Here is a 12,125-nt window from a genome sequence, read left to right on the forward strand (position 1 = left end):
GTCAGCAGAGGCGTTTGCTCATTTTACACATCATTAAAGGCAATATTCCTAACCTGTATTAGAGCAATCAGCACGCGCCCATTACTGACAGGGGCCCGGGGGGATACGGGGCCAAATACTGAGAGAGAACGCATTCACCGGCACCATCAGACACACACACACAGTGTAAACAATAATACCGCTTTTTATACACAGACGCACTTCGAGGTTACGAGATTTCAAACGACGCACTGAAGGTAAATGGACACAAACAGCATAGTGATGACAATTAAAAAGACGTAAACAAACCGGAATCAAAGATTTGAGAATGCTAACGGGCTGAAGTGCATACACACACATATAACCTACCGTGCAAAAGTGATCGTATCTTTTATTGAACGAGACTCCAGGGAGCTTTTGAGAGACAAACAAAACAAAATGTTGAGATAAATCTACAGCGCATGTGGAGCTTCATCTTCATCAGTAAGGTTACCCGATTATCAGTGTTACAGAGTAAAAACCCTCCTTTTCAGACGGATGTAAACTATAACCTGAGAAGCCTGAGAAAAAGAGGTACAAAAAGTGTCACTGGGCGGTACCCTTTTAAAAAGTACACCTTTATACCTAAAGAGTGCATAATTAAGGTACATATTGGTACAAAATGTATACATATCTGTAGCTAAATTTAACATTGTAGGACCTTTTTAAAGGGTACCAGTGACAACTTTAGTGCCATTTTCAGTATAAAGGGTTGGAATAAGTACATTTTCAGGGGTGAACTATCCATTTGAGACTTGTATCTATACGTATTAATTAAAATAATATTTTAACATAAACTTGTTTGCTAAAGTAGTTAACCCTTTAAAATCTGAAGCGAAAATTTTTTTTTTTTGACTGTCAAATTCAAACACAATGTGCTATCTTTAAGTGCAAGCCTGCAAGGTATCTTTTTTTTCGGAAAGCAAATGGCTTTATATAAATTACAATTATTCATCATTAGTGTGTGTTGTGTGTTTGTAAATAGACTTTAAATAGACAAAAATTCACAAAAACAGAAATAAACGTTACTCTTTATTTTTAGAAATATAAAAATAGCTAGCGGACAAAAGCCTTTTACACCACTCTCCAGGGGCCGGTTGGGCGTAAACTGGTCGTACGTCGAAGTCTAGACGTAAAATGCACTTTACATCCGACGAAGAATTTACACCTGTTGCACCATCTAGGGGTAGTGCACGCCTGAGACTAAATCTTATGTCTAGTCAAGGATAGGCCTAAGTATAAAGTTTTGACTTGTTTCTATGGCAAAGATATAAATAATCAAATTTGACGAGACATTGGCATATCTAATGCGCAGGATACGCGAGCAGTGTGAAACTGCACCAATAAATTCTTATATATCATAAAATACCGAAATATTTACAAAGACATAGTATGATATGGTCTCAATATCACTGCGGTTAAACGCATACGTGGGGACGCGCATCGTCTACGCTAGGTGTAGCTGCACATGGTCGTAGTTTCAGCCGTAAAATATTTTCACAACGTCGGACGTAGCTAAGCCTGACGTAGGGCTTACACTTAACTTTTTTACGTGTGACTGGTGCAACAGGCCCTTGGCCTTTTTACTCCATTCACTCAAATCTGTTGCCATCTAACCTTACATGCTCCGCAACTCACTGTTCAAATCCACCCCTTCTGCTCTCCACAAAAAGGGCAGTGATTTGCTGACGAAAAACTAAAAATTATATCCATAATAACCCACATAATGTCAAAAGTGCAATTTGTCTATTTACAGAAGCAATTCAACATTTTTCAAAAGCACAAATGGTTGAAGAGTTGAATGTGTCGGTGACAACACATCAGGGTTTAATAGGGTTATATTAGGACGGTGTAATAGGGCTGCACAATATAAAAGGAAAGTGCAATATACAATAACTTTCTACATAATACGATATACAACACGCTAGTGCTGCCTCACGATTAGTCGCGACTAATCGTTTGCAGAATTAAAGTTTTTGTTTACATAATATATGTGTGTGTACTGTGTATTATAATTATGTATAAATACACACACAGACAAGCATGTATTTAATTAAGAAATATTTGCATTTGTATATACATGTTTATATTTATATATAATTTATATTATATATAAATATTTATTATATTAATATTTTTTTTCTTAAAATTCTACATGTATGTGTGTGTATTTATATATACATAATTATAATACACAGTACACACACATATATTATGTAAACAAAAACTTTAATTCTGCAAACGATTAGTCGTGACTAATCGTGAGGCAGCACTACAATACGCACTATGATAAAGGCACCTATTTCATTGCTAAAAAACAACGTTATTTTGTGTATTTAGTACACGGTGTTTGTGCGGTTTATGGTTCAAAAAACACATTATTTTCCACATACTGTACATTTTTGTAGCTCCAGATATCCCTGCCTTCCTCAAACACTCTGATTTTGTATAAAACTCATCGATTTGAAAAGCCGTCCCTGATTGGCCAGCTAATCTGTACGTTGTGATTGGCTTGAATACCTCTGATGTCAGCCAGATATGTGACGCTCCTTACCGTGTTTGAAAGATTCGCTAACAATGCAATGCTAACAGGAGTTAACTTACAGGTGGGAGGAATTATGATAATGTCGGTCTTGTCTATGTCAACAGGCCCAGGAAGTAAACTGTTGCCTACAATTCGTGTGTTTGTTGTAGTCCAAGAAAAAAAATTAACTTGCGTCATTGTTTACTTTGGGGTTTGTACCTTTTGCATATCGTTAACATGTACTAACACAAAGGAAATGGAGAATCGTGAATCGAACAATAGGTGCCCTTTAAAATGAACGATATATAGTATAATACAGTAAAGTATATCGTCGCTCTCCGATGAAACTCACGTATGTTCATTTTGCCGATTTTGAGATTTTTCGACAGATTGAATGTCCAGGTTAATTTCCATATACAGTATGCGTCACATACCTAAATAGCCAATGAAAACTTGTGAAATCATGTCATCTGATTTTCACGTACCCGTTTGGTGTCAAAGCTGTCAATCACGCCGCATATCTTCCGCCTGTGAAGCATCTCGCCGGTCTCGTAAAGTTTCATCGAAGCTCAGCACTGGATATAGCCGAATAAACATTACAATTACTTTCCTTCGAGGTAAACGTTTCCCCCGGACGCCAGACTAACATCTATGAGTTACTTAATTACGGTAGGACTGTGCAAACAAAGTATCTGTCTAGCATTGGTGATATTTACGCTGGGGATTTCCCCACCACTTTTTGAAAGCATTTGGTTAAAATGTTCTGAAAAATCAAGCGATGCTTAAGACTGGTTTTGTGGTCCAGGGTCACATATGTTGCGTTGTATGCTTATGGTGTGTTTTCTTGTACATATGTAATGAAATTCATTGTAATCATTTATTAAACGCGCTACTGTTTTCTACGGTATGGTGCTTTGGCATTGTTCGGTTGAGCTGGTGTTGCAGGGACTGTGTGATGTGATGTGTGCAGTCGACATTGTTGAGGGTTTTATGCTGAGTATTTTCTTGTTGTTGACTAGCCTACGCTATGCCCATTTTTGATGCGCCGTTATTCAATATTTTTCCCGTCCTGCAGTAATGTTTTTATCTGATCTTTTGTCCCCACTACTTTTCAACACAAACTGACGCCCCTGTTGTGTAGCATTACCATGTTGATTCATTGTCCCTTAATGGTTTGCAAGAGACATTTAATACACTTATAATTAATATTAAATAAAGTAAGCGTATTTAACTAAGACGTAGGCTATTTAATAAACTGAGCGTATTCATCTGTCAATACGAAACGCGATTTGGCCATTCTAATTAATGATCGGAAGAACGCGTATCGATCAAAGTTACTGTAAAATATGCACGCATGTCCATTTAAACTCAATTTTGGTCAAATGTGGATTATATCATGACACTGGCAAGAATATGGTTACATGTAAATATGCCGTACCAAGTATGACAACGCTACATTCAACTGCTTTTGATATACGGTGTTTTTTTTACTTTCTGAAAAGTTACCGTTTTGGACATACGTGAGTTTCATCGGGCAGCGACGATATATAGTACAGTAGTTTAAAAAATAGCAGTGCAAGATTATTACCCTGATAAACCACTGGTATTAGTAGTAGTAATATTTCTGCATTGCAAATTATTTACTTACAGATGTAGTAGTGTAGACACATTGGTAATGATATCCACACTACTTGTTCTGAGTAATTGACTCATTTATTGAAAGTGGCGTGACCAAAATAATAGCAGTGTGAAGTTTAATTAGAAAATGAGTTCATTCTGTGAAAAAAACACCTCCTTTTTGTCCTTTAAATTTTATCTCATTTTCTGCTGAAATTCTCATTACCGCAATGTGTCCGGCTGTGTTTGAACATGCGTTATGTTGTAATTTAATCAAATGAACACAAAAATATTAAGAAAAAAATAAATGGATGTTTTGCTAGACTACTTTACATGACAGAAAAAATATTTACTGAATATTCATGTATAATAATAATGAAGAACAAATAGGAAAATGATGTGTCCATGCCTGATGTTCTCATCCTCCGCAACACTTTTTGAGAACAGTTTAAGCACACATACAGAATTTTAATAAAGTTTGATTTTGAGTGACCAAGCACATGGACCAGTTACTTCAAGATGGCTACCAGGTAAGATCATTTTTTTACAGTTAATTTGAAATATTGTCTTGTCAGAATGCTTACACGACATTTTGATTATCATTACCGCAACAGATGCTTATTAAATGTTAATTTAATTAATAGAAGCATAATACTTTGATTTTAAATGCATGTGCAGAATCTCCAAATTATGTTCTTTCAGGTTTGTCATGTCATTTTGAAAATATGTCAGTGTTGATGTTTTCTGACTGTTGCGGTAATGAGATTTTTTAGGACTAATTTTTTAAATTATGTTACAAAAAGTGTTAAATGATAAGTAAAAGTTTTTAAATTAATGTTCCCATTTACTCCAGACTTTGTTTTTCAATGTCTGGTGGGGAAAAAAGTAAATTTAAGCAATTTTTACATTTTCATGCTTGACATTTTTAAAACCAAGTTTTCGTGAGAATCACCCATTTATCGTATACAAGAGAACATGGATCAGTTTGAATATATCAGAATACTTAAAGAGATTATGTTGCCCTATGCCGAAGATGATAATGACCCTAAAATGGGTGTTTCAACCAGACAAAAACTCCCAAATCAAGCCAAATCTTGGTTTGCACATTTGCGCACCAGTGTCTCTGCTACCTAAAACTTTGAAATAATAACTTTTTTTTATTAATAACAATTTAGCTATCGATGATAAGTCTACTGCGATATGCACAATTGCGATATTTCGATTTACTCCACAGCCCTGTTTCTTCACCTATAACTACATGCACAAGTGCAGTTGGAGTACATGGAGATAAATGACTAAACTACTGTACATAGATGAATCAAGCTCAAAACAGAGCAGATCCCTCTATCAGTCATTTAATGTGAGGAGAAGAGCTTAAGATGTGGCCACTAAAGCTCCTGTCAGTCAACTCGACGGGAATCCTGCATTAATTATAAAGAAGTTCATCGGCAGGGATTCGTGAGATGATTCACTGAAGCTGTTCAGATCGAGAGATGTGGCGTGCGCTCGACTGCTGCCGGACCTCTGTAAAGACTTAAATACCGAAATCCTCTCTTAAACATCTACTTGAACATGAGCAAGTTACAAGTCATTATTTTGAACCCACTGAAGAGGGAGTTTGTTTGGGAGTCAAACTGTGAGATCAGCGTGTTGCTAACATTAACAGAAGTAATAATATTATTAATATTGAAAATAATATATTAAAATGATGCTTTGCAATGTTTGGTGATGAAATTTGATGCAATCTATGTAAAATGCTCAAAAAAATGCTAATAAACGGCACATTTACTGTAAAATTACAGAAAAAAACGGAAAATGTCTGTAATTTATTGTGCCCGTTATTTTACAGTTTTTTTTAAAAGATTTTTTGTAAAAAATTTAAAGTTACATTTATGCATTTGGTAGAAGCTTTTTTGGCATGTCCTTTTGCGCTGCAAACGCAATGCTCTTGTATCTGTCAAAAATTAATCTAATAAAAAGTCACCTGGAAAAATCTAATTATGTAATTAATCTGATCAAAACAACATCAATGAATTGGTGATCGAAAAATGATGAATGAATCAGTGCTGTAAAAACATCACCAGAGATTTACCGAGAGATTCGCTCAAGAAGGAAAATACAAAAAAAGTTGCCACACCGTCTTCACTTTTGATTTATAATGCTTCACAACAGCTAAAATTCGATTTCTGCCAGCATTCAGGGAATTTGATTGCGCCGTAAATGAGATAAACTGATAGCAATTTATTCAAGGATCTAACCAACCCCTACACCCCCCCCCCACCCAACTCATCTGCCTTCAACAAGGATTCAACTCGCTCCATGTGACTGAATCTCATACTTAAGCAATATGTCTGTATTCTGCATGCACTCACCAGATCGGACAAGCACACATTATTACAACCTCTCACAGACGCACACATGATAATGAAAGTTTATACGAAATCCTGTTTGCTCACACACGGTCCCGAACTCCCGTCCCAACGCCTCCTGTATCTAAACCGTGACGGCGCTGTCATTACACCAGATGACCGAACCAAGGTTAAAAAAGAGGTTAGCGCTTACATTTTAGAGAAAGTTGCACAAGTAATGAAACAGAACGAATTTAAGGATCGGACACGTCTTTAACTTGTTTCCTTTGAAAATGGGAAACAGTCAAGCCTGTAATCCCTCGAGTAATGTCAGAAATCACTCATTCTTAAACTCTTAATAATAATCAAATTGTCACAATCATGGTGCTGGTTCACTAAAGGCTAAGTAAAACAACAATTATATTTAAGTCTGACCTAAAGAGGAAAGAAGAGATTTGAGGAAAAACCAATGCATCTTTCCTGAGTGTCTATGCTAACAATTTTCTCATGAAATTAGTTTTTTTTTCACGTTTATTATAAGTGCTGGTATTTCTGTGCCGGAAAACTGTAAATAGATGTGACGAAATTACCATCTCCAAAACGAGCAAATACATTAAGGACACACCTGTGACAGTATTACTGATGGACAGCGTTCATCTAGTTGATGGATATCACCTATTGGCCACAGAATAGCCTTGGGAAAGTGCTTCTGTTTTCTCAATAACAACCAATTAGGAGTCTTTATTTGTGTTTGGGACAGGCAATAAAAGCAATTTAGCAATGCATTTATGACACATTATCTCGGTCTCATATGACGCATGAAACGGCTCTAACAAACACGTGTTCGACTTGCATAACCGAACTGAACAACTAGTTGTTGTTGATGAAGTATTTATACATGCATGCATAATGGCGGGTCTCCTATAAAAAAAAAAATGCCTAGAAGGGGATAGTCTTTTTTATGTGCCGTGCAGAAAATGACAGAAACACGAACGTTTGCTTGCAAGTGTTGCCAGATCTTGCCAAAAAAAGCGAACAAGAAAAATATAGTAATAAACAGAAATAAATCCAAATGCTTTACCTCAAAGATCAAAATATTGGCACACCAAAACTGGATCACTTCGTGAGCCAAAAGCCATAATCGGTAAAGTGCCACAACTGTATGTAGGTACAAAAAAAAAAAAAAAAACGAGAACCTGGCAACACAAGCGCTCTGTGTAGCAGCCTCACAAATGAATACAACACACAACGCCAAGACGGAGTTTTTTGCAAAACATAAAGCTGTAATATTATTTTGGTCAAAGCTGTTAATGATAACCATTTGTAGTCTGTACGTACAAGGCCAGTGCTTGTGAAAACCCAGCGTGTGAAAGTCTTTTTTTTACTGAAAATATGTGAAAATATAACCCTGGTATATTTAATATTGACTAAGTATGAATAATATCAAACTTTGATGCTCCTAATCGTATTATTCGATTACGAGACTTTCCCTGGAACTTTTAACCCTTAAAATAATTCACATTAATTGTGCTTATTATGATTCATTGTGTATACGCACAGTACATTGTAAATGTCTTGGATGTGAATCACAATTTACCTTCACTTCCTACAGAAAAGCCGTCTGGTTTGGTGATGCCCGTGCTCTTTTTCCGTCTGTGTTTCTTGCGGTTGGCATGAGGTGATGGCGGAGGCTCAAGTTTGGGACTTGTGGCGCTGCCCATGCCAGGGGCGGAGCTTAGAGGATCTGTTATACCATTAGCTGGAGGAGAACAAATAGACAAAGTTAAGCCAAACGAAAACTCTCAAATGGAATATATGAATTTTGTATAATCATACAAAATAAGTGGAATGTACAAGAAAACATTTAGTCATAGTCATGGCCGATATATCCTGTTAATCAAAAGAGAAAAGGAAAATGCAATGAATTTAAGCGTTGTGAATTTAAACGTAAAGAAACATATTAGTTTAATGTTCAATATTAACGTAATTATATGAATTAATAACATTAAGTTATTTAGTTAATCTTCAGAATTTAGTTAATAAAATCACCAAACTATCGCTATCGACAAATATCAGTCTGAATATTCGGCTATTGGCTATAAGTGAAAAAATGTAATATCTGTGCATCTCTAATTTTTGATTGCATTATTTATCTCTTCATCTGCCATGGTTTATTTATTTATAGAGCCATGAGGTTTGTGCAATGCATTCTGGGATAGCCTTTATTAAATTGAAAGTTATAGATTATTCAAATTCAGAATTTGTATTATATAAGTATTATATAAAGCAACATAATTAAAGGATTAGTCCATTTTCTTAAAAGAAATCCAGATAATTTACTCACCACCATGTCATCCAAAATGTTTATGTCTTTCTTTGTTCAGTCGAGAAGAAATTATGTTTTTTTTAAGGAAAACATTCCAGGATTTTTCTCATTTTAATAGACTTTAAAGGACCCCAACACATAACGGAATTTCAAAGCACTCTAAACGATCTCAAACGAGGCATAAGGGTCTTATCTAGCGAAACAATTGTCATTTTTGACGAGAAAAATAAAAAATATGCACTTTTAAACCACAACTTATCGTCTATCTCCGGTCATGTGACGCGCTCATCACGTCAAGAGGTCACGGAGGACGTATGCGAAACTACGCCCCAGTATTTACAAGTGTGGAGAAAAAGGACCGTTCCGACGTTGTTGTTTGTTGAATCAAACTAATTAATGTCCTTGTGTCAGCTTATTGTTCAAAATGGTCCGCAAATGTGCGTTTCATATATGTAACACGTGACCTTTCCACGTCATTACGCAATTAGGGGAGGTCGCGCTGGCGTGTCACAGGACCGGAGGTAGACGAGAAGTTGTGGTTTAAAAGTGCATGTTTTTTATTTTTCTTGTCAAAAATGACAATCATTTCGCTAGATAAGACCCTTATGCCTCGTTTGGGATCGTTTAGAGTCCTTTGAAACTGCAATTTTAAACTTTGCATTAAAACTGTTTCATGTTGGTGTCCATTAAAATGAGAAAAATCCTGGAATGTTTTCCTCAAAAAACATAATGTCTTCTCGACGGAACAAAGAAAGACATCAACATTTTGGATGACATGGTGGTGAGTAAATTATCTGGATTTTTTTTGAAGAAAATGAACTAATCCTTTAAGTTTTTAAGAATTTACGTTTCCCTAAAATGTCACCTTCATATGCATCTCACTAAGTTTCGTAACACACAGCATCGGCTACGCACTACCTCCACATTTCACAGGAGGCTGAAAAGTGAAGATCTACGACCACTTGGAAAAAGAAGAGATGGACCACACCTCCGTTTCACCTCTATTAGCTTGACGAGATGGGAGGACCCGCACGCCAGTAACAAATGATGATTTGGTCTCGCCCGAGGACCGGCACCGTAATGGTGGATGCCACGCGAGCAACCAAGCACAAAACAGGTTGGGTTTGGTGTAAGGTGATTTTATATAAGTGATATTAACCCGGTGCCAGTGAGTGTCTATGACGACGGTAAGAAAAAGGGGTGTCAGTAGGGAAGCTACGGCCATCGTTCTGAGTATGACACTTCAACATCATTTTCAGGGTCCCTCGGGACACTATTACCCACAACCCCCCGACCAGCCCAGGGGCACAAGGGCCCGGCAAAGTGGACCCCCTATGTCAGTGGCCCTTGGAAACGCGCGGTGTGTCAGATGCGGGCAGACTTCTCCATTGTCTTGGCATCAAAAGCTCATTGTAGTGTTGCAAACTCCATTCATCTCCGCAGGCCTGGGGTGTATATGAGTGTGCGTGTGTACGCGAGTGTGTGTGTGTGAGAAAAACAGGCGACCGTTGGGTCTGGGAGTGTCTGGAACCCGTGGTGCCAAATAACGCATATTCTAATGGCACAGACAGCCATTAGCCTGTGTCGAACATTAGGCGTAATTTGAGGTTTACCTTGAGGGATCTAAAAACTGGTGTGCTCTTTAAAGAGAGCGAGATGGAAGCTAAGCGGGGGGTACAGGAGGATAAACTACAGCCACCGATCTGCCGTAGGCACCGAGGAGCTTAGCGTGGGCTTGCGCTATCTTCGACACTTTAGCTTCCACGTTTCCTTTAACGCTGAATCGAAAATGGCGTATAACAACGTCATGTGTTGTTTTATTGATAAGACGTGGTTAATAATTATGATTTAGGCGTTTAATAAGAACAGCTTGATAATGAATAAATGATGAAGCGGAGGATTACTCGCACGCACTGTGGGATTTGAGCTTAATTACACATGGCAAGAGACAAATTAGAGGGTTTAACAATTAGCCTTGTTACACAATTACAACAATTCTCTATCAATATTGTCGCTTTCATCTTTATCAAAACCATAACGCTCGAGAGAGATTCATGCCAATACCAAAACCAATGCAGTAATGCTAAATAGATTGCAAATGTACAATAGCTAATTTTTGTATAGATAAAAATTACACTTGATGACTTTTGGAGCCAAGAATTATTTACGTTTCACAAGTATATAAGATACAAAAAAAAACGTCCGTAAATTTACTAAATTATATGCTTAATTATTACAAAAAGTCAATCTTTGAGGTCAACACTAATACTACTACTAATAATAATAATACTAATTATAATAAAAACGTTACACTTTTAAATAAACTCAAATTACAGAAAGTAAATCTGCGAGGTTAACATCAATAATAATAATAATAATAATAATAATAAACTTTACATTAAGTTCAAATGACAAAACGTAATTTTGCAAGATTAATGTCAATAATAATAGTAATAATAATAATAATAATAATGATGTAAACTTTACACTTTACAATAAATTCAAATTACAAAAATTAAATATGTGAGGTTAATGTCAATAATAATAATAATAATAATAATAATAATAATAATAATAATAAAAACTTTACACTTTACAATAAATTCAAATTACAAAAAGTTAATCTGAGGTTAATGTGTATAATAATAATGATAATAATAATGATAATAATAATAATAATAATAATAATGTAAACTTTACACTTTACATTAAGTTCAAATTACAAAAAGTAAATCTGCAAGGTTAACGTCAATAATAATAATAATAATAATAATAATAATAATAATAATAATAATAATAATAATAATTATACACTTTCCAATAAATTCAAATGACAAAAAGTTAATATGCGAGGTTAACATCAATAATAATAATAATAATAAAAACTTTACACTTTCCAATAAATTCAAATGACAAAAAGTTAATCTGTGAGGTTAACGTTAATAATAATAATAATAATAATAAAAACTTTACACTTTCCAATAAATTCAAATGACAAAAAGTTAATATGCGAGGTTAACGTCAATAATAATAATAATAATAATAATAATAATAAACTTTACACTTTACAATAAGTTCAAATTAATAACATTAGTTAATGCATTAGCTAACGTTAACAATAAACTGTATATCTTTGGCATTATTTAGTCATTTGGCCAATGTCAGTTAACACTATAACTGTTTATTGTTTGTTCATGTTAATTCATTCTGCATGTTAACAGATACAAATATTTTATTTAAAAAACATATTGGTAAATGTTGAAATCAACATTAACTAAGAATAATAAATTCT

At 35.3% G+C, this 12,125-nt stretch overlaps 1 protein-coding gene across 2 annotated transcripts in view; it reads right to left on the reverse strand.

Annotated features, from left to right (window-relative positions):
* agap3 (ArfGAP with GTPase domain, ankyrin repeat and PH domain 3) overlaps positions 1–12,125 on the reverse strand; it is a 226,151-nt gene that overhangs the window by 34,362 nt on the left and 179,664 nt on the right. For both annotated transcript variants that reach the window (XM_055182407.2, XM_055182406.2), the window contains exon 13: positions 8,105–8,266. In XM_055182407.2, coding sequence (XP_055038382.2) covers positions 8,105–8,266 — 162 coding nt within the window. The remainder of the gene's footprint in view (positions 1–8,104; positions 8,267–12,125) is intronic.

The sequence above is a fragment of the Misgurnus anguillicaudatus genome, chromosome 25 (assembly GCF_027580225.2).
Source record: "Misgurnus anguillicaudatus chromosome 25, ASM2758022v2, whole genome shotgun sequence".
In the NCBI taxonomy this organism is placed as follows: domain Eukaryota; kingdom Metazoa; phylum Chordata; class Actinopteri; order Cypriniformes; family Cobitidae; genus Misgurnus; species Misgurnus anguillicaudatus.